At 39.3% G+C, this 22,443-nt stretch overlaps 1 protein-coding gene and 1 long non-coding RNA gene across 2 annotated transcripts in view; one reads left to right on the top strand and one right to left on the bottom strand.

Moving 5' to 3' along the window:
* Window positions 1–22,443, bottom strand: part of LOC148474884 (uncharacterized) — a 74,717-nt gene that overhangs the window by 30,015 nt on the left and 22,259 nt on the right. The gene's annotated exons all lie outside the window — the stretch shown is intronic.
* Window positions 10,696–20,764, top strand: SALL4 (spalt like transcription factor 4). Its single transcript, XM_088458050.1, has 4 exons — window positions 10,696–10,894; window positions 15,029–17,455; window positions 18,636–18,928; window positions 19,642–20,764. Exons 1-4 carry the CDS (start codon window positions 10,822–10,824, stop codon window positions 20,059–20,061), a joined length of 3,213 nt encoding a protein of 1,070 aa, XP_088314176.1. The 5' UTR covers window positions 10,696–10,821; the 3' UTR covers window positions 20,062–20,764.

A 22,443-nucleotide genomic window follows, 5' to 3' on the forward strand; every position in this document is an offset into this window, starting at 1 on the left:
CGGTTTCTAACAATACAGCCCATTATCCATTTATGGCTCTGTTATATTACGCTCCAGTCTGATTTACATTCTTTACGGAGCTCTCAGATAATCACTAAGTATTGTTAGAGCTTTATGAAAACATTTTTGTAGCTGTGTGTTTTTTTTTGTAAAAAGCAAAAAGTTACCATACTGTGAAGTACACTGGAATATCTGCCAATTTATAGAGACATATATACAAAAGTGGGCTGTAAATATTTAACTGGGCAAACAGGTTTATAAAGAATGTTTTTGTTTCTAATCTCCTTAAAATTCTCAATATTCCGAGACCACTTCTAATCTGAATAAAGAGAATTTAAATTGCAGTGTTTGGGTGTCTAATTAGACTATTTTAGGCTATAAATGATGGCCAATCCTGATCAAAAATTGATCTGAACCAATCAGATGTGTGATGAGACAAAGAAAGCGTACTGCCAATGTGTAGTCTTTGGTTTATCGTATTAATTGGTCCCAATATAATCAGTTGTTTGGTCTCTGACACCCAGAACAGCCTGTGTATGGGCAGGATGCCAGCACAATGATTCAGACATTTGATTTCATTCCTTAAACTTGTATTACATCAGTTAAAGCTAATTGCTGACTAGTTTCTACTGATCACTGCAAATGGTCACGTTAATTTCTGTCATTGCATTAAAAAAAAAATTAAGAAACAAATATGTATTTAGTGTTAGATCCATCACCAAACCATCATTTCAGATGGCTTCAAAAAGGACAAGGGCACCTTAATTGTTATCTCTAATTTATTATGTGAACATAGACTATAGCAATACTTTCACCCTCTTCCCTCTTTCAAATATATGTCCTATATATTCTATATATACACACAGGATAAGATGGTAGACTATAGAAAACTTGTTGCCATTGCTTTTACGCCATTTATATAGTGGCTACATGTTATGCAACACTTTACAGATACTATTACAGGCATCAGTCTCAGGGCCTGATTCAGAGCCGCTCGTAAGCGGCTGCTCGTTCGCTCCGAGCAATGTTCGCACATCTGCGCATGCATATGGGTCGTAATGCGCATGCGCCAACCAGTCATTGCGGTCGGAAATTGAGCGCTCGCAAAATAGCGAGTGCCTGCTAATTTGAGTGACAGGATGAGGCGTTTGTGGGTGGTAACAGGGGAAGGTCCTTGAAAACGGGGAGTGGTGATCCGAACGCAGGCGTGCCTAAGAGGTCAAAACGGGTGTTTTAAGGGTGTGCATAATTAACAAAGCAGCGTCATCGACCACGTCACTTGGTTGTTTCTTAGCCTGAACTGTTCGCATGATTGCGGTAGGATAAACCTACCACAAGCACTGCAAGCAGTTCAGATGCCTTTCGATGTACTCGATTAATCAAATAAATAGCGGAGATGACGTAGGATGCGAGCGGCCAGGGGGCATCTTTACAACATAGCGAGCGCATATTTCGTTCGCTCGCTCAGACATAGAGGTGTCAATAGACCGCAAAGAGCGAGCGCTCAATTTAAATAGCCAGCCCCTTTTTCTGAACGAGCGAGCGCAAATAGCGTCCGGCTCTGAATCAGGCCCTCTGTCCCAGTGGTATTTACACAAACAATGGTTAATTTTGTCAGAAACCAACAAACCTATCAGTATGTTTTTATAGTGTGGGAGGAAACTGGAGCACTTGGAGGAAATCAACAGGAGGAAAACATACAAACTCCACACATTCAAACTCATAACGCTTTTGTACCTAAATGCCAGTTCTGACCTGGAGGTTGGAACAGGGTTCCAAACCGGATCATACCCGGAATTAACCGGCGCCGACCCAGGATATTCCCGAGTCTGCGCCGTTCACACCGGAGCCAGGTCTGCAGTGACCCGGCTCTTCCGGCATGGAAGTGGACGCTTGGAGATGACGTCCTCTCCACGAGTCACTGAAGCTGGCCAATCGGCCAGCATGTGGTGCGCTCCAGGTCACCGTGACCCGGAGTGCGCCGTTTACACTGCAGGGTTTCATGGGTCATTCCAGTGTTAAACCCTACAAGTTACCTGGGTTGGATTGCCGGCTCACTCGTCCCGGGAATCCAATCCTGTCCCCTTTTACACCAAGGAGCTACCCGGGTTAACCCTGCAATAACCCGGGTTTTAGCTCTGGTGTAAAAGGGGTGTAATGACCCAAAAGCAGTGAGAGAGCAAAAATATAAATACTAATGAACGAAGACTATAGCAAGCCTCTACCTTTCCAATAAAATGCACCCTATCCTGCTTTCAATTCCAATATATGTACACCTGCACATGTGGGTGCTTTGAAGAGGGGTGGTCAGCACAAACTAAATATTACTGTCTAGAACACATAAATATAAATTTCTCTGTTCTATGAAAAAAAAAAACAATATAGTTTGACAATAAAATAATAGGCAAAGCATATGTGGAATAGGTAAATAATTAACTTTAAACATGAATTACAAATTTTTCATAAACAAAATCTTAGCAAAATGACCAGATCTGACCATATACTGAATATGTACAATTAGGTCATTTCATTATAGGTGAAGCAGAGTCCTAAAGCACCAAAGATGCCACATAATTCATTTGATTTTGTGCTAGAAATCTGTGAAAGGAAAGCACACATCAATGCTATCATGAAACAATGGCCTGAGTCACATGCAGACACAGCTTGTCTTTTTGCCGCAGCCGTGTCTGAGTCTTTATGCTAATGGTGCGGCCGATTTCTTCATGCTGACACGCCTACTTGCTGCATCTTGCGCCTATGGAAATCCATCATGGCGTCTTTAGTCGCACCATGAAGGTGTCGTTTCTCCGTATGGCGTTGTGTGAGCGGTTGTGCGTATGTAGATGCAGCTGCTGTCAGCAACACGCCAGAGTCTGCCTAGCCACCTCCGCTATCTCCCAAAAACGCCCACTAATATCCATACTCTCAGTGTCCAAATTCGTTCTGCCTCTCGGTGCGGTAACAATCAAGATACCAGCGCAGTGCTCCTCAGATGCATGCACAATATTTAAAATATCGGCATAGCTTGTAACTCTAAATCAGGCCCTTAGCGTTTTACAAGTTACTCATTTGCCTGCAACTGATGAGTTAAACAACAGTAATCATTTTTGCTACAGATTGTCGGGTGTAAGCACAAAGATGAAAATTAAATACACCTTTATTATTGAGTAGAACAGAGCCCCTGTGATGTTTATCTAGATACTACAAGACTACATGTTCCATGTACATAGTCTTTGCCAGGCGCTGAACTCTGAAACCATTTCATACTGATAGTAAGAAAAACGCACTCCATCGCGCCACACCGAATATATATATATACATTCTATCAATAACATTTCCATAAGAAGGTATATAACGGTGAGATACTGATTGGAAAGGTAAGAGATGGTGCTTCAGCATTACTGGTAATCCTGTCTTATATGAAAATTGGAGGGATATAATTCTATATGACAGATTGCAAGCTTCTGCTGTAGGAGAGAACAAAGGTTTGCACAATTTATTTATTTTAAACATGCTATAAAGTAATACAACTTACAGTATACTCTGCAATATGGCCTATTTATGACTGATGTGTTGATAAATGGTAACACTTTAGTACTTATGCAGTTTATCCAAATATTCAGCCCATAGACAGATCTTAGCACAGTATTATGTAGGTCTTATGAGGGCTCCCTCAGCAGTTATGTAAGTTTGGTCTCCTCTATATTTGTACAATACATTTAAAATATCAGATTTGTTGAGATAAAAACATCTCAACCATATCCATGTTTTATATTTCCATAAATACAGTTCCAGCAAGTACCTGAACCATTCTTGTCACTCAGAGTAGAGTGTATCCCATCATTCCATACAATATCATCCGTTATTTATATGGCACCACAAGGGTTCCGCAAAACCACATATAGAGGTAACATAACAAATTGAACAGATACAGATTAATACAATATAATACAATAATATAACTTACATATTTATATCATTAACTTATTTACAAAATTATAAAAAATAATTTAAACAAAATTGATTAATACATAGCTCATGATATATAATGAAATAATATAGATTAGATATCGGTTTAATAGAAATGTTGTTGGTAAGATGTACTATTGTATCATAACAAGCCTCCGATTAACAAATGCAACATGTGGTATAGCTCCCTGGGGTCTATTCAGCAACAGTGACGATGTTGCCCAGAATATTATCGGGCAACATCGTCATGATATTTTATCAATTATGATAAAATATGTAAGCTGTTCAGCATGATTTTGTGCAGGGACAGCGGTTGCGGTAACACGCTGTCCCTGCGATGCCACAGAAGGGATTGTTTTCGGGATTCCCAAAACAATCCCTTCTCTTTGTTCATGTGCTCGGGAACAGTCTCCGTCCTGGCTTCCCGGTGACAGCGGAGGGGTAAGTACAGCTCCAGCCTCCCGAAATTGATTGATATGTGTATACAGGATTTATACTAGCCTGTATACATGTATACTTATGTGCGATTATATTTAACATTTATATATAAATGTTAAATATAATCGCACATAAATATACATGTATACAGGCTAGTATAAAGCCTGTATACACATATCAATCAATTTCGGGAGGTTTAAAAGGTTCTAGAGTGACTTACCTGCCGCCGATCACCGGGAAGCAGCGACAGAGACTGGCCGGGCTTACAAGTTGCTGCAGGGACTTATGGGAAAATTTCCCTCCGTCCCTGCAGTTTTTGGGAAATATAAGTATTTTCTTCATGTAACGCCATTCTGAAATGGCGTTATATAAAGGAAATATTTATCGAGTGATTTAACACTTTTTGCTTTGCTGAATAGCAAAAAGTGTTAAGGCACTGTAGAGATCAATGGCTGATCCCTACAGTGCAGAACTCTGCGAGATGGGAAGTAATGGAGAAGATAATTGCGTTATCTTCTCCATTATTCTCTTGCTCAATAGGGGAGCTACATAAAAAAACACGGAAATCATAGTTTCCGTATTTTTTATGTAAAAATATCAATGCTGAATAGACCCCACAGTGTGTTAAGGATAAAGAGAGGGTTATTAATCTCCAGTCCCTAATACAAAATAAGACATAGCCCCTCTTATGGGCACTACCATTGTGTACCATAATATATAATAAACTAGCTTTGTCCTGTTATACTTGGCATTCATTGGATATACTATTGCTTTTTAGCTACAAACATCTAGATAAACATGGGGACACTCTTACAAACTTGGAGTGTGACAACATGGTGCATTCTGTGTCCAGTGTATTATTTGCACTTTACAATTGAGACTAAAACAAAAATTCAACGAGACTTGCTAATAACAGACAACAAACAAACAAGCAGGTTGGAGGGCACTGCTCACAAGCCTAAAATCTATGAGTTTCTTAACTTCTACCCTATTTAGCTACATAGAAGAAGTACAGTAACTTTTATACCCCAGTTTGCATGTGGGTATTAGTCTAGCTCTGTCATGTGAAGTAAGGTTACAGTTACCTATTGTCTCTATTTAATAATTTAACTAGATGAATATGAATGAGTTAACTGTGTAAATATAAAATCCAGAGTTTCAGTAAAAGAAAAAGATTTTCTTCTGATGTCACGTTCTTTCTCAGTAGGGTCGGCAATAAAATAACAGAGTATGGTGAATCATCTGCAGTATGTACGTAATTTCCAGTTTCCCCTGATTACTTATAAAATAAGGCATCATTAAGGAAAAATGAAAGACAGGTTTTTTTTCCCCGCTTCCTTTATGGTGGTATATTCTCACATTGCTTAACACACATCTGTCATTTTCAATAAAACAGCTGCCTGGTGAACCTGTGGTTACTGAATGTGCCATAGTGCAATAAACTGTTAGATATGCAATAAAAGAAGGTAAGATTCCTGGAATATATCTCCGCTAAGAGACCCCAAAAAAAACACAAATGTTGAAAAGTTGTCTGTACTTTGAGACCTATGTATTATATCTACATTAAACGAAGTAAAGCACTCTACAGCAGCGTTACATAATCCAGTCTCTGACTGACTAGCCACATTCATAAAGAAATGTCCACAATTTTGAATGACTGTACCCAATACCGGTACTTTAGAAGAGATTGACTAACTGGCAGTGTTATGAGTTACGGTTAGACACAAAGTATATTTACAATCTGTAGATAAATTCTTGACATTGATTCAATTTGTGCTATAGGTTGACTTAATATTATCCATATTAGCTGCAGGAACTAATTATAAATTAAAAAAAACACAACATTACATGGATGCTCTGTGCCCTGGGCCCACTGTGCTAATGGGTTCTTCTGTCCTAGTCTTGTGACCTGCTACAGGTGCTCTGGTATATGACCAGTCATATGGATTATAGTAACACAATATCTCATCTATGTGGACATATGTACTGCAGCAATATGTGTTTTAATGCAACTAGTTGGCGGTTATGACAGAAATACTCCTTGAGAGCAATTTGTAATCACTTGCTGGGACAGCCTAAAAATATGTGATTACTGACGGTTCACTTATTGAATATGCAAGTTAATATAGATTTTAGATGCATATATCTCCTTTCCATTAGTAGTTGCTAGTGACATCAAGACATCTCTTTCTTCTGAAGATATGCCATGGTTCATTGCTAGTGGTGCCCAACTATTTCTTACCTGGGATGCCAAATGTCAGTGTGCCATTAGTCAGGGACCACCATTCTCATGGTGCCATTATTCTGGAACTCCAAGGAAGATCATTCCCTGATAGAGAATGTATTTCCTATGTAATAATTGGTCCCCCTGTTTATTGGATGTGTGATAATTAATGGACCTCAAAAACAGATTCTGGGGTGGCAATTGAGATCCTGAACCACAGGTTGTTTACTTCCTCTTTGTGACACTGTAAATTTATATCCGGTTATCTAGTTTTCAGCAGTCATAAATACCACTGCAAATCTCCACATATCACACTGATGAAAAAACCCTGCAAGGATAAATGCCCGCTTCAGCAATATATTATTACACTTTATTTATAAATTATCAGCAATATATTATTACACTTTATTTATAAAGTATCAATGTGTTTCATTAAGTGGAGAGAGAGCAGCTTAACAGAGTTTACACGCAAATCATTTAACATTATACAATTACTCACTGAATCAATAGTAACCTTTATATTTTGGGGGCATATTCTTACTGTGCACTGTTTTATAATTCCACCATAACTTACATCAATCAGTTCACTTTGCCCGGCAGATCACTAAGCTTTCATAGGCAAATTGGGCCAAATGGTTATGCGCAGCTGCACACACATCCAAGTAACTCCTCATCCTGCTTCTAAAGGAACATTTGTTTATGAATGATGTGCATCAAAATGTAGGACAATTTCAGGCAAGGTTCTCCTTCAGAAACTAGAAGTTAAGGAAGATAATTATGATAGTAGTGTACATTGTAGCAGTAGGTATTGGTGAGCAGACTCCAGCAATCGAGCAACACTCCCTTCTAAATAAAACTTTTGTTCCACCTATGTAGAGACGTGTTTGCTATCCCATTAAGACATACAGATGTAAAATATCACATATTAGTTTTAATGAAAAGAAAATGCTGTGTGGAGAAAGCAAGTGATATTTATATATAACACTATAAGCTGTAAAACAAAGGTATAATTTCAAGTGTGACTCGTTGCTTTGCACTAACAGTAAAACAACAAACAAATAAGAAGTAAAATATGGGAAGATAGGGAGTTGGTGAAGATATATAGATATATATATATATATATATATTTATATACTGCCCTAAATATCACCTGCCCAGAGTAATACAGGGGTCTATTTACTAAGTTTTGGATGGAGATAAAGTGAACGGAGTTAATGTCCCAACCAATCAGCTCCTAACTGTCATGTTTCAAACAGAGCCTGTGACATGGCAGTTAGGTGCTGATTGGTTGGGATTTTATCTCCATTCACTTTATCTCCATCTAAAGCTTAGTAAATAGACCCCACAGTCTATGAAATCAAGAGACAGCACTCCGGGTCTTTAAATAATCAAATACTTATATTGCGGAAAAGCACCACATAAATTACTCCAATGTTCTGATGCATTCCAACGTCGTCACCAGGGTGTCAAAAATCAGCACAAAGGTATTATGGGGGTATTTATCAAAGCTGGGAGAGAGATAAAATTGTGAGAGTACTAACCAATCAGCTTCCAATTTACATTTTGCAGGGTGTGTTTATAAAATGATAGGAGTTGATTGGTTGGAAATTTAGTTTGTATAATTTTATCTCTCTCCCAGCTTTGATAAATACCCTTCATTTCAAATTTTTATTACACACACACACACACACACACACACACACACACACACACACACACACATACACATACACATACACATATATATATATATATATATATATATATATATATGTAAATAAATGAGAGAACATTAACGAAAGGAAGCTCACCAGATTTCTTAAAGAATCAAGCAGCCTTTATTTAGTACATAGTAGTAACAAATCCAGTGGGGTTTTGGTCCTCACTGGGGCCTTTATCACCTTGATAAAAGTTCCCAGTGAGGACCGAAACGTTGGTAGATTTGTGGATTTGTTACTACTATGTACTATATAAGGGCTATTGGATTATTTTGGAAATCTAGGGGTATATTTACTAAAGTGAGAGTTTTTAGAAATGAAGATGTTGCCCACAGCAACCAATCAGATTCTACTTAACATTTAACTAGCACCTTCTAGAAGATAATAGCTACAATCTGATTGGTTGCTATGGGCAACATCTCCATTTCTAAAAACTCTGACTTCAGTAAATATACCACCTAGTTAGTGAGGGCTTCCTTCAATTTCCACTATGTTTGCACCCCAGTGGATTGCAGATTACTGAAATGTGATTGTGGACCTTACGCGTTTATTTATATATATATATATATATATATATATATATATATATATATATATATATATATATATATATATATATATCCTTCCAAAGTAAGGTGGTAGATATCTTTGAAAGTGCTGCATACTTAATATTTTGCTCCCATATACATGAAAATAAGGATGCTCATATGCTCATATATGCAGTTTTAAACATTTAATCTCTATATTGTTAATTTTTTTAATGCTTGTAATTATGCTGCTTAGCTGTGCCTATAGATCTCCTCCAGTGTGTGTATTAATGATATATTAATATTACAGTGTCACACTGGCACTGCTAGAATTCATGACAATCAGCTTCTAGTTGGCCCACGTTTACAACATCTGGGTTACAGACCAATGCTACTATCAATATCCACTTAATTGGAAATTAAACCTCAGAACAATAACCGTAACACAGCAAATTCAACAACAGCCATCTCTGCCCAAATGTACGCAAAAAACACATTGACAAGTATAGTAACTGACAGAGGGAGTGTGAACCAACTGGTATAATTAGCACAGTTTATACAAAAGATATGGCAAACATACACAGGACAAATATGACATGCTGCAGAGTGAGGAATTAATATAGAATGTATATGTTTGTCTTGTTCTTCATATTGTACATTGCATGGATATATATTATTTCCCTTGCTTGGACCACAATCCAGGTTGCGGAATGAATGAAATATGCCTTTTGTTTTTGAGTCACCACTGACCTGTGTTTACCTGCTAATTCCAGTTTGCTCTGACCTCTCTGATGACGTCACAATATTACAAATTTCCCAGCAACTCACTCCAAACTCATGACCTGCTAATTATCCTTTCTAGAACCACTGTTAATTGCTATAGCCAACTCAGCCGTTACCACTTCACTATATTTAGCCATATAAGTTATGTTCAGTTGAGAAAAAAAAAAGTGGATTTCACACATATGATCAGAAACCTGTATCTATTTTAGAGCAGGCTGTAAGCATTGTGAACAACAATGATTCTTTAAATGGCAATTATTATTTGTTTATTAACATTTACTTACATAGCGCAGGCATTTTCTGTTGTGCTTCATAATTGGATGGCAATAAATATTATAGAGATGTTCAATGTAAAAATATAATTTTACACAAAATAAAAAAATCACCAGGAATACATGAATGGATCCATTTAACATAATCAAGTTAGGGTTTAATTTATGTCTGGAAACTAAAGAATAATACATTACTTAGAGACATTTTTTATTTTTTTTCCCACAATTACAGTTGTACCCAACAAAATAAGAGCAAAATGCCCTACGACACACACAAAATAAAATAATCAGCATGGAATTGCTGTTATTGTGTATGTTGTGTGCAAATGATATAAAAGTTGTACAATAAAATATTGTCCCCACAGCTGGTGCTTTCAACAAAATATCATATACTTAGTTTATAATGATGTATTTGCAACACAAGTCTTTCTGTAAATTACAGTCACAGTGGAAATACAGCAATTCCCTGTCATTAATGTCTGTGGGTTGCTTGTCCCCTCTCCCCCCTGCATACCACCCATCCCTATTGTGTGTACTTGGAATAAGAAAGGATTTGTGTTGGTGGGGGAGGGTCCTGTGAGTGTGAAGAGTTGATGTTGTGTTGCCCCCAGAGAAGCATGGTGTGTGCAGGGTGCAGACTACAACTCCCAGGCTGCCCCGGGACCCGATGCTGCTACTGCGGATCAATAGCCCTGATTTGAATAATCTGTGAGTTTTTGGACACGGGCCAATCAGCCGCCAGGGGCCCATGATAAATCGCAATGCATTATTGATAATCATAATTCCAGCGACATGCGCGCTGCTGCCACCTGAGGGGTCACCACTGGCCGGCGGCGGCTCCTGCTGGAGTAATCTGTGTGCGTTGGTGTCTGGCTCCCGGTGCACGGACCATGTCGCGGCGTAAGCAGGCGAACCCCCAGCACCTGGACTCGGAGGGGCAGCAGCAGCCCTCGCAGGCGTACGGTGAGTGCACTAGAGGGGGGAGCGGGCGGCACTGACCCTACTACTGCAGGACTCCCTGCCCCGGACACTGACCCCTCGCAGCAGCCATGGCTCCTGTCCATCCCTGATCCCTGCAGCTCTCCTATAGCCATGTGCATGCATGGGGGTCTCTGTGTGACTGCTGCTTACCTGCCCGGGCAACTTTCTGGCTTGTTATTACACTATCTCTAACTAATTTATATGTTTATAATTACAAGAACATCGATTGTATATATCGGACTCAGCGCTCTTCGTGCCTCTGGACGCACCTGTGCTATATTCCCCCTTGGACATAGGATATTCTAGGCTGTATGATTCCACTCTTGTATCCGCGATGTACGAGCCCCTGTGCCATGTGCAGCCAGCACCGAGCATCTCTGCGCTCCTCTATTCCCCAGTACCTGTGTGTCCGCATACTACACTGCTGAGGCTTATTGCACTGGGAGTCTGTGTCACTTTTATGTTGTTAAAATATACTTTTTATTTAGTTATATATGATTTGTTTACGTTTATCTGCAACGATTGTATCTACAGGAGCTGGTCGCTGCGCTGCAGGTAATGTTATTACATAGAGAGTGCAATGATCAGAAGTGATGTTGTTGTGTTTAGGGGACAGTCCCTATGAGCTCGGTGTTCTGCCCGGCCAGGAGGTCATACATGGCAGGGTCAGTGCATGCATGGCTCCCTTTGTGCCTACGCTGTGGACGGGGGTGGAGGTGCTTGTGTGCACATTGTGATGGGTGCTCCCCCTTGCTCCCTACAGAATAGTGTCCCGTTTCCAATAGCTGTACATCCTCTCCCCTCCGGGGCTACTGTAAATCCTTGTGTGATTATTAGAATGTACTGTCCTGCTCGGTGTATTGCACCAGCACTCAGAACAACTATTATTCCCAGGCTTTATTGTATTTGTTACACTTTACAGCCCTTATTTGTGAAATAAGACACGTTTAATTATGCGAACTTTTTTTTTTATTTTATTTTATTTCATTTTTTTTGCTATTTGACTTCTATCTGATTAAACGGGGTGAAGAAAGTATAATCAAATCCTAGAGTTACTCTCTGTACATAAAGTACAATTGGGCTAAAGCTGTAAAGGGATAAAACAGATTTCCGATCTTATACTCTGGCGCCACCTTCAGGTCCGTTCTCGCTATTACTTCAGGTAACAGGCACATTTTTTTTTATTTATGTAAATGATTAGCATTTTCTCTTCCTATTCTGTAGTATGGTTTTTTATTTAAATTATTTTAGCTAAACAGTTTGTCACTATTATGTCTAAACCTTTAAGACTAATTTGCACCTCCATCTTGGACCCTCCTGTGAGACTGAGAACAATGCCATCTTTTGGCTTTTGAATAGTTCTGGTGACCAATTAACAGGTCAGCAAACCGGCAGGGGGGTGGTCTGCATACAATACAACATATTGTAAATTGGCTTTTACAGCAACTATTATCAAGTATACCATTGGCATGTTTCGGTCTTCTGTGCATTTTTTCCTAGTGAATAACTCCTAGTACACTTTGCATAATGAATTTATTGTCCATGAGTTTTAGACTTTTTTTTTTTTTTTTTTAACCCAGACATGTTTTTGAATCTCTTATTTTTGCATAAACTACACATGCCAAAAAGATGCTTACAGAGAGCCTCACAAACCTAAGTATTTGTAGATGGAGTTTGAGATTTGTCAGTAAGTGGCTTGAGGAGCAGATGTGAGGAGTAACTGGAATGCATGGCACTTGGGAGTCTTTGGTAATGCAAACAATAAAGATTGGCTAGAAGGTCATGTGACTGGAACCAGTTTTGTTTGGTATACAGTACATGGGCTAATCATAGACAATGCTCACTTGCTTTCTGCTGTTGGTTAGTAGATGTGCAAAAGGAAATTGTTGCTTCACAACCACTGCGTGTGTGCCAGAAGACCTAAAGACTTGAATGTCAAAGACCAAATAAGCTGTGAATTTAGAGCATGCACGGTAATAACACTGAGCAAATGGCTTTCTTTCCTCTTGTGGTTTTCCTAAATAAGCTTAAGGGAATCTATACCATTTTGTTGTCCTCCTGAAGTATGTGGCTGTGACAGGCTTGCTGCTGTAACCTTTGCCTCCTCCTGCATACTGTGGGTGGTAAACTGATGTCAAGCTTGCAATTGGGGCTTCTGCAATTGACCTTGGCAGCAGGGATTGTGTCTCTAAACATAGAATCAGTGTGTGACTTGTTTATGGTCCCCAAACTTATTGGAGTTAATTGACTGACTCTTGAAGGAACTGATGTTGAACCTTTCCTTCTTAGACTTGCACCGTACATGTCTAATTTTATTTGGAAATTATTATTTTACATTTATTTATAATTTAAATTTTTAGAATTGATTTATGTATTTGTATAATTTGTGGTTGTGTTTTTCTTCTCTCGTTGCATTCTTAATTTTGTTAAAAGCTAGAATCCCTGGGTGAACATTGATTATTCAGAGTGGTATAATTTTCTACTTTAGATTTACAGCTGAAATGTATGTTTAGCTCACACATTTTATTACAGTTATGCTAAGATTACGTTAGGGCTTGAATTCAGTAAACACATTAGCATAATTAACAATAGCATTGGATCCCACCTCCCCACAAATCCATTTGTTGGTGATTTAATCTAAACCCCTGCTGACTTCACTGCATTCTTCTAACTTATTGGATAACTAGATGCTGAGAGATAACATTCCACAAATTCAGGGGTGGAGAGCTTGAAAAACAGACGAACTTTCTGGATCTCTGCTTTTATCATTAATGAAAAGATGCTCTTCCTGAACCCCGTTCAACTATTTAATCACAGGCTACAGTTTTCATTCTGCTGTGTAGCCAAATGTTTCAACATGCAATACAGGACAAAATCCCTGACCCTGCACTGCATTTAGCTTTTGTACTCTTGTCAAACTTTTGATTTCTCTTATTGAGTTTAAATTAACTTTGGCTTTTACATTGAGGCACAAAGTTTTTAGCGTACAAAACTAATAATCTCAAAACAAAATGTACACACTTAATTACATATTTAATATCTCTTCCATTATTGCATGCTTTCAGCAGACTAGATACCATGAATTTTTAGATTTGCAGCAACTAAGCTACACTTTGAATTCCCCACCATCTTGCTTCCAAATGTAGGTACAGAAGTGTGTTTGTTTTTAAAAATTAAAATTCATAGTCATGCAGCAATCTAGTTTTGGGCAGCTTGGAAATGTTAGTCTGTATAAAATGGAGATTCAACAGGTTGAGAAGGATGAGAATCAACTCTTCTAAAAAAAAAAAAAAAAATAAAAAAAAAAAATTGATATATATTTTTTTTTTGATTATTTTGTATACACCTAAAACTACAGTTTCAGAAGATCAGCGTTATTGCTTATTTGAAATCCAACACTCGCTTGATGCTTTTGCCAGACACAACTTTTTGCATGTGCTGTACCTGGTGGTGTTGATGTAAGTCCCACACTTGCATATATAGACCAATTGAAAATTGTTGGCATGGCAGCCCCCCCCCACCACAAAAAAAACAATCTAATTTTTAGCTTTGATTTGGTGTTTTTTATTGACTCCACAAGGTGTATGCAGTGCCGTACATGAGATCTAACAATGGACACCAATAGATGACAATTAATACAGTTCTTGAGCTCAGATCACTATAACCCATATAAGTATCAGCTAATATATAATATACTTTTTCATTGGTGCTCTTTGGTCTGCAGTTTCCTTAGGAATATAGGCACAGCTGAGTGTTTGCTCTGTGAAACTTAAGGCCCAATACGTAGTACAATTGATAACTGCTCTTGAAATTCTGTCAAAGTGTAGGTTTCAGCATGTACTGTTAATCTCCAGCCCACAGGTATTGTAGTGCTACAACAATTTGAAAAACATGGGTTGATTATTCTGTATATTGTTGTATTAGTCGTCGGACTGTTCCAAAGAATTGAATAGGCTGGTAATTTTGTACCATCCATTAAACAAAAATGGTATTCTTTGGTTGTCCGGTAAGCTAAATTACCCCACTTTAAGAAGAGGTGTTTTTTTTTCTTTTTTATGTGTTGGCGTTATTGTAGACTTTAGCTAACTTTTTTTTTTTTTTTTTTCTTCCTCTTAGCTGGGCCGCAAGACTGTCTGAGTGAATCAGATGGTGAAAAGACAGCGAAACGTTGCAGGATGGAAGAGACTCGTGTCTGTGACAAGTGCTGTGCAGAGTTCTTTGAACATGCAGAGTTTCTAGAGCATAAGAAGAGTTGCACTAAAAATCCACTTGTTCTCATCATGAATGAGGTAGAGGGGACACCAGACTCTTACTCCACGCGTCCTCCTGAAGGTGCTGATACCAAGCCATTTAAAATTCAAGCTGTAAAGGACGTTCTTGCAAAGAGCTCCACAGTTTCTGCAGAGACGATGGAAGGAAAAGTGGATTCTGCTAATAAAACCATCCCTGAAGCAGCTCCTAAGACTAATGGATTTGGCTACTTGCCTAAATCAAACGTCTCCAACACTAATGTGACTTTACAAACTATTAATAGTACTAAAGTGGCAGTTAATCAACATGCACCAGATGGCATTGCTACTCCAGCAAACAACCCCAATGCTATCCCAATGATCCTTGAACAACTAGTTTGCTTGCAGCAGCAGCAGCTTCAACAGATTCAACTTACGGAGCAAATCCGCATCCAGATTGCTATGATGGCTCCTAATTCCTTGCATCCTTCTATAGCTGCTGCTACAGATCCACTGAAGGCTTTGGGTGCTCATCTATCACAGCAGCTTTCTGCAGCGGTTGCTCTAATTGGACAGAAAGCAGGAACTCAGAACCTTACACTTGAGACTCTTAAGCAATCTAAGCTACCTCATACCACCATACCTATCCCGGCTTCTGGTGCTGTGCCAATTCGCTTCTCAACCCCTCTTTTAAAGCCTGAGGTTAATAGGGGAGGTTCTTCTGTTGCAAGATTTCCAAATCCTGTCCTACCTCATTCTCCTGGAACTGTTATCTTTCAGAATCCACTTAATGTTACAGACCCTTTAAAGAAACTGAAAAGCAAGTTTCCAGGTGTTTCTACACCTGAAAGTAAAACTAATAGTGAGGATCAATTTTTCAGACACAAATGTAAGTTCTGCGGTAAAGTATTTGGTAATGACAGTGCTCTGCAAATTCATTTACGTTCCCATACTGGTGAGAGACCCTACAAGTGCAACATCTGTGGGAACAGGTTTACAACTAAAGGAAACTTAAAAGTTCACTTCCAGCGACATAGAGACAAATATCCCCATATTAGAATGAATCCTTATCCTGTTCCAGAGCATCTGGATAATGTCCCTACTACCAGTGGAATACCATATGGGATGTCTGTTCCATTGGATGAGTCTAATGTACTTGTGGACATAAAACCTGTGGTGACTAGTCTTCCCAATCCTGGGTTAACTATACCAAATGTTGCTGGGATCAGTGACTCAACAGTAGCAACTTTCCCGTTAAACATGCAGTCCAAGCCATCACCTGGTAGTGAAGGCGAATCTGTCTCATCTGGATTAGTTGGCCATGAATCTGGCACTGATCAGAGTTTAAACTCTCCTCCTGCTAGTGGCTCCAGTGAGCAAGGGTCAGAAACTAGCAAGCTCCAGCAACTGGTGGAGAACATTGACCCTTCTGGCTCTGATCCTAATAAGTGCTTAATATGTCATAGAATACTAAGCTGCCCAAGTTCTCTTAAAATGCATTACCGCACCCATACTGGAGAAAGACCCTTTAAGTGCAAAATCTGTGGGCGAGCCTTTTCTACAAAAAGTAACCTCAAAACACACTATGGTGTTCACCGTGCTAATACTCCTTTGAAAATGCAGCATTCTTGCCCAATTTGCCAAAAGAAATTTACAAATGCTGTGGTTTTACAGCAACATATTCGGATGCATATGGGTGGCCAAATTCCCAACACGCCCTTGCCGGAAGATGCATGTGAAGATGCAGACATTGACTCATTAGTGATCGATGAAAAGGGTGGCGAATTAAATAGCTTTACAGATGACAACCTTGATGACCTTGATTTAGAAGAGTCTGAGCTTGCAGATGGTCCATTAAGTTCTAAGCCACCGACGCCACAAAGTGAGATCCAGGCAGAGTCCCCAACACTGCAGCTATCTGAGCTTGCCTCTCAGGACAATTGTATGTCTGTACCACCAAGCTTAAATTTACTGAGGCAAAACAGTGTCAAATCAAGTGACAATGTGTCAATGGAAAGTGATGGCTTGACTAATGACTCCATCTCAACTGGGGACCAAGAATATCAAAATTGTAAAAGTCCCACACAGTCTGAGCTAAGGGCTTTTTCACCAACAAATAGTCAAGATGACAGCCTTCCATCAAAGTCCCCACCTTCATATAATGGGCACGATGTAGTAGGTGGATTTCATAAGACAGAACCGTCTGAAAATGGCTCTTTTGATCCTGACGGCGATGGGGCCTTAGATCTAACAAATGGTGGTTTGGGCCGGAAAATCAAAGAAGAACCAGGCTTGCAGCAGAATGGAGACAATGGTAAGTGTCCTTATTTGTGTGGGTGATAATTTTTTACCAAATTAGCACATTGCAGGGATGCAAGACTGTAAAGGGTCATTAGCTCTCAGATCTAGCAACAGTCTTAACTAAATCTTTAGTTTTTCTATAAATCATTGACTTTTTAATTTTACATAAGGCTTTCATTTAACGAGACATAACCCCTTTAGCACTCGATAAAGAGGTTATGTCCTCCTTTCCGTATTCAACAAACAGCAGTAAACTAAGTTGACAGTTGATTGCCACTGTATCGCTTCTGCCATCTGTAGTTGGCAACAACGATACAGTCCTCATTGCTGGAAATGGAGACCGAGCGCAGCCTTTCAGGCTTCAGCAAAGCCTTCCACGCACTGCTAGGTCCTTGCCTGGTGACACCATCATGGACATGCGTAGGCTGACAATCGCGTATGCGCATGACTGCCAGGCTGAGGCTGCCACTAAGGAGGGAGACGTTGCTGGACCTCGCTAGTGAGGTAAGTAATGTTAAATGCCAATGGCATGTTCGTTAGTATTGCTGAGATACTGAACAAGAATTGTCGCTGGTATTAAGTCTGAGAGAATATCTTGAGAGAGATTGATGACAAACATTTAATAACCACAACATTGACCTGTCTGGCTCTGATCCTAATAAGTGCTTAATATGTCCAATTGGCTCCTAACCATCATTTTTCAAACAGCCTGTAACATGGCAGTTAGTTGATTGGTTGGTACTTTTTTATCTCTCTACTTTAGCGCTCTCCGAGGCTTAGTACATCTACCCCCAAAAGTGAATGTTGGCTACATTACAGTGACCTTGCTCAGTTATATGTACTGTACAGTATTGGCTTTACTGTATATGATCAGGAGAGCAGGTTATGTCAAATATGGCCAAATTAATCAACCAAAATGTTGCTAGCTTTAAGGAAGTGTGGGGATATAGCTTTTCTGCTATATGGTGTTATATTGCTGTGTTTTTTTGTTTCTTTTGCCTTTGAGTGTTCAAGCACTTCCTTAGTACCACATATTTATAAATGAAAGCTATAAACATTTGTTGCGGAAATAGTGTTGATTGTGGCCCATTGTTCCAATGCTGAACTGTAGACCCTATTACTGTCTCTGCCCTCCACTTAAATCTTAATCTTTTAATTCTGTGTGACTAACAAGGAATTGCTTTGTTATGCAGGTAGAAGTTCCAACGTGTACTTTGGTCCACCCCCAACGCTGATTAAATTGGAAATGCCGGCAAATCGGGTCCCTGGCACCACACAATTCATTAGCCCATTAACACTGTCACCTGGCTTAACACCTCTCATTGCTCCGCAACGCCGTACAGGGAAGCAACATATCTGTCTTACATGTCACAAGAACTTTTCCTCTGCAAGTGCCCTACAGATCCATGAAAGAACACATACAGGGGAAAAGCCCTTTGCTTGCACAATATGTGGACGGGCTTTCACCACAAAGGGAAACCTCAAGGTAAATTCTGTTCTACTTTTTATTTTTCACTATTATCTCCCACATACACACATGCAGTGGTCGCTATCCTCCCAACACTTCTCTCTGCCAGGGGGTAGGGGCACTCTTAAAGCCGGTAACCTAAAATTTTAATTAAATGGAAAATGTAGATCAATTTCACCAACAAAAATATATGGTCATATTAATAACCAATAATGTCTATAGCCTAAGGTAGGCTGAATAGATAAAGTCCTATACCAGAGATGGGCTATTGTGCAATAAAACAAGCAATTGCATGGCATTTTATTCTATGACAAAATATGGAAGTCAGCCATAACCACCTTCCCCATGATAATATCCCTGCAACCATAGTCTATTAATTGTATTTTGGATATGGTTTCTTGAAATATGCCTAGATTGTTTGGATGGAGGGTGCAGGACAAGAGGAAAATAAAGACTTAAACAGTATGCAGTTATTATATCTACATATATATATTTTCATGCTGTTCTCCAACACACAATCCTCATAGATTAGGACATTTTGCACCGGTGTGGTACGGAGCAATCTAAATATACTCTATTAGCTGACCTAGTTTTCCCATGTTGTTGTCCAGTGCCCTCCATCATTTTGTAACTGATCACTGCTTAATCTTCTGATGGAATGTGTAAAGAAAAGTCTCACTTCAAAACTGATTTGACATTCCTCTTGTTCCCCCCCCTTCACTTGTGTGTAGGTTCATGTGGGAACACACATGTGGAATAACTGTGCTCGGCGAGGACGGAGACTCTCAATGGACAACCAACTGCCTACCTTGGGAAACGACAGTAAGAAAGTGGCTGAGATTTTCCCGAAGTACCTGGTTCCTCATGCGGTTAACATAGATCCTGCTGTATGGAGCCAATATGCCACAGCTCTTAGTAATGGTTTGGCTATGAAGACTAATGAGATCTCAGTAATCCAGAGTGGTGGCATTCCGTCGTTACCTGTCAGTAACGGGAGTACGTCTATTATTAGCACAGCAACTGTTTCTAACATTGATGTCTCCCAGTCTAGTGTGAGTCAGGCTATGACTGATATGGAAGAGAAGGCTGCAGAGAGTGTACCAAAGCACCAATTTACTCACTTTATGGAAGAAAATATAGCTGTGAACTGAATGTTGCTGAAGTGACTATTTTGACCTAAAGTGTTTCCAAAATGTGACGTTTAATTAGACAGCTGGCATTTGCTACATCTTTTCTGTGACATTTGGATTATTATGTGGCTCTATTTCTAGTGTTACCTAGAGCAGAACCTAGATTGCTGCCCTGCACAGATGTGGCGAGCTGCACCCTGGATTTTGTGGATTGTAGGGCAGAAGACCTGTTATGATCATTTCTAGGGTCAAATGTTTACCTCTCAAAGTTGCATTAAAAACAAAAGCTTTCAATTCTGAGAACAGTCCTTGGCTTCTGCCTAGTCAAAGGGAAATTAATTGCGGGTATATATATTTTTTGTTTGGAAGATCTGCCATCCTTTTTTAGAAGTAGACTTTTTCAAGTCTTTGAATGTAGGTTTTACTCCAAAGTTGCTTTAAACTTTCTGTGCATTGAGAACACTCCTATTGATGGCTGCAAGTATCTAGCTGCAACTTGATGATCTGGTATCCCACTTTTTTTTTTTTTTTTGGTGGTATTTCTGGGAAGAGACCACTACCTTATTACTGTATTTAAAGGCCAGAGTAATGTGCAAATGGCTTTCAGTGAGCCTCAAATGTTCTTGCAGGCAGTATTACATTTAGTATACATTTTACATGTGACCAATCACGTTACAATGATTTTGGTAAGAACTCTTGACATTTGTTATCTACCTCAAATATTTTTTTTTTTTTTTTCTCCTCCCCTCTTGACTTCTACTGTAAAAACTAAACTGGTACTGGAAATCCTCCAAGCACTGACACTGGTTTTCATGTTGGGCTGCAATCTTTCTCCAACTACTGTGTGGGTAGATGTAAATATATATATTTTTCTTCTTTTCTATGTAAATATGAAATGTATGAGACTTTTGAGGAGGTGTCCCCGCCACCTTTACTTTCCTTTTGTTCTTTTGAAAGGCCAAAAAAGAAAATTGCGCAAAGTACCAAAAGAGAACTTCTATTGCACCTAGTTTGTTGCTTCAAACCATCGCCATTTTGTGCCTTTCTTGATGGACTAGTAACATTTCGAACATTCAAGTTACTGTTTACATTGTAAAGTCTAATGTTACAAAAGGCATTCCAGTGCCAAGTTTCTGTGAATGTATCCCTTTTAGGAATAAGTAGTGTTTGGGCATCTACTGAATGTATTGCGATCAGATTTCTGTGGTTTCTTTTTGTTTGTTTTTTTTGCCCTTGAGAATAAATTTTTGGGATGGCTTTTTTTTATTTTATTTTTTTCTTAAGATACTGTCTTTCCTTCTGAATAATAATGAAAAGTTGTGTGTGGGTTTTATTTTTTTGCAATAGACTTTCATTTGTCCTCATTTATATGGGAGCCTTGATTCTTGTGTACAGGGATACATATTACTCTGCAAATGTATCACTTGCTTGGTCAGTGACATTGCACTGTCTGACTACCATAAATCGGTCACCTTGTATAAGCCACAGATCGATCAAGCTGGTCTAGGAGTTGTAGGGTTTGCTGCAAGATGCTGACAAATCTAGGAACTGGTAAACTGCAGTTCATTTGGTTGTAGAAACTCTAATGTTGAGTACACACTAGACTAGGGGTGGGCAATAAGCGGTGCCCCAGCTGTTGTAGAACTACACATCCCAGCATGCCCTGCCACAGTTATGCATTTGGCCATGCTAAAACTGTTGCAAGGCATGCTGGGATATGTAGGTCAACAGCTGGAGGGCCACTTATTGCCCACTCCTGCACTAGACAATGGGGACCCAGCCCAACATCAGTAACGATGGGACCTGGTGGGGGAGCTGGCATTGGCAAGCGCATAGATACTTGACAATGCGGGCAGGGTACATGCTGCATTTGGCAGCATACCCTAGTTAACTACATTCTCCTATCGTCCATTTGCTCACAAACACTGGAAAATAGCCAAAAATGGTTGTTCGAGCAAATTGGTTAAAACAAATGTAACCAATTTTTAATGTTTTATTTTTTTTCTTCAGCGTTTAAAACCATATGAACAACTGTCATTTGCTCCCATACGTTACCAGGTTTTCATTCCAACCAGCCAGATATCTGCCAGAAAATTGTATAGTGGATGCCTAGCTTAAGGCAGACGGAGGATGTCGCCGATGACATGCAGGAGCATACAGCGACATAGTGGGTACACACCAGATGTGCCCGATATTTTGGTCCGATTGGATGACATATCGTCTAGTGTGTACCCAGCCAAGGGGCATTTCTGATCACAGCCAAAATTTAGAAAAACTCTGCAGCATTTTTTTATATTCAATTATTGGGTAGAAAATGATTTGGTAGTTTTTATAGGAATTACTGCAGCTATCTTCTCGCAGCCCCAGAGCAGCTCTAAAATGAAAAAAAAAATCCCTCTTTTA

This window comes from Taudactylus pleione, unplaced genomic scaffold, assembly GCF_031769625.1.
Source record: "Taudactylus pleione unplaced genomic scaffold, aTauple2 ptg000803l, whole genome shotgun sequence".
Classification (NCBI taxonomy): domain Eukaryota; kingdom Metazoa; phylum Chordata; class Amphibia; order Anura; family Myobatrachidae; genus Taudactylus; species Taudactylus pleione.